Source organism: Arachis ipaensis, chromosome B03, assembly GCF_000816755.2.
Source record: "Arachis ipaensis cultivar K30076 chromosome B03, Araip1.1, whole genome shotgun sequence".
NCBI lineage: Eukaryota > Viridiplantae > Streptophyta > Magnoliopsida > Fabales > Fabaceae > Arachis > Arachis ipaensis.
This window is the reverse complement of record NC_029787.2, coordinates 130,226,389-130,226,777: the sequence shown is the minus strand read 5'-3', so window position 1 is coordinate 130,226,777 and position 389 is coordinate 130,226,389. Positions and strand designations below refer to the sequence as shown.

Sequence of the window (389 nt, the reverse complement as noted above, 5' to 3'; positions counted from 1 at the left end):
CTGCGCATTTGAGGCTGCGGCGGAGAAGAGGAAGGCGATGAGGAGCCGTGGCGGCGAAGTGGCGGTGGAGAGCCTTGAAGAGTGCCATCTGCGCCGGTGTAGTGACGGAGATTGCAGAATCCATTGGATTCTGCTGAAGAGTTGAAGAAGAACAAGAGGAGACTGTTTCAATGTGGAAGCAATCTTCTGGTCCAGTTGAGCGAAGTTATAGCTCTGCGCGTGTTACTGTCTACTATTTCTTTTATTTATTTACTTTTATTTTTATCTTCTTCACTTCTTCACTTCTTCTACCTATCACTGCGTTGCTAATTAAATTTGGTATGCGTGCACGGTATATTGGTATTAGAATCCACTCCTGTTTACACGTTTTTCTTGTGGTGGTGTGGTGG

The 389-nt window shown here is 45.8% G+C and overlaps 1 protein-coding gene across 1 annotated transcript in view; it reads right to left on the bottom strand.

Annotated features, from left to right (window-relative positions):
• The window catches only part of LOC107631637 (copper-transporting ATPase PAA1, chloroplastic), a 12,004-nt gene extending 11,694 nt beyond the window's left edge, over positions 1-310 (bottom strand). The window contains exon 1 of the mRNA XM_021119856.1: positions 1-310. Within this exon, the coding sequence (XP_020975515.1) occupies positions 1-124 (124 nt within the window). The 5' untranslated portion in view covers positions 125-310.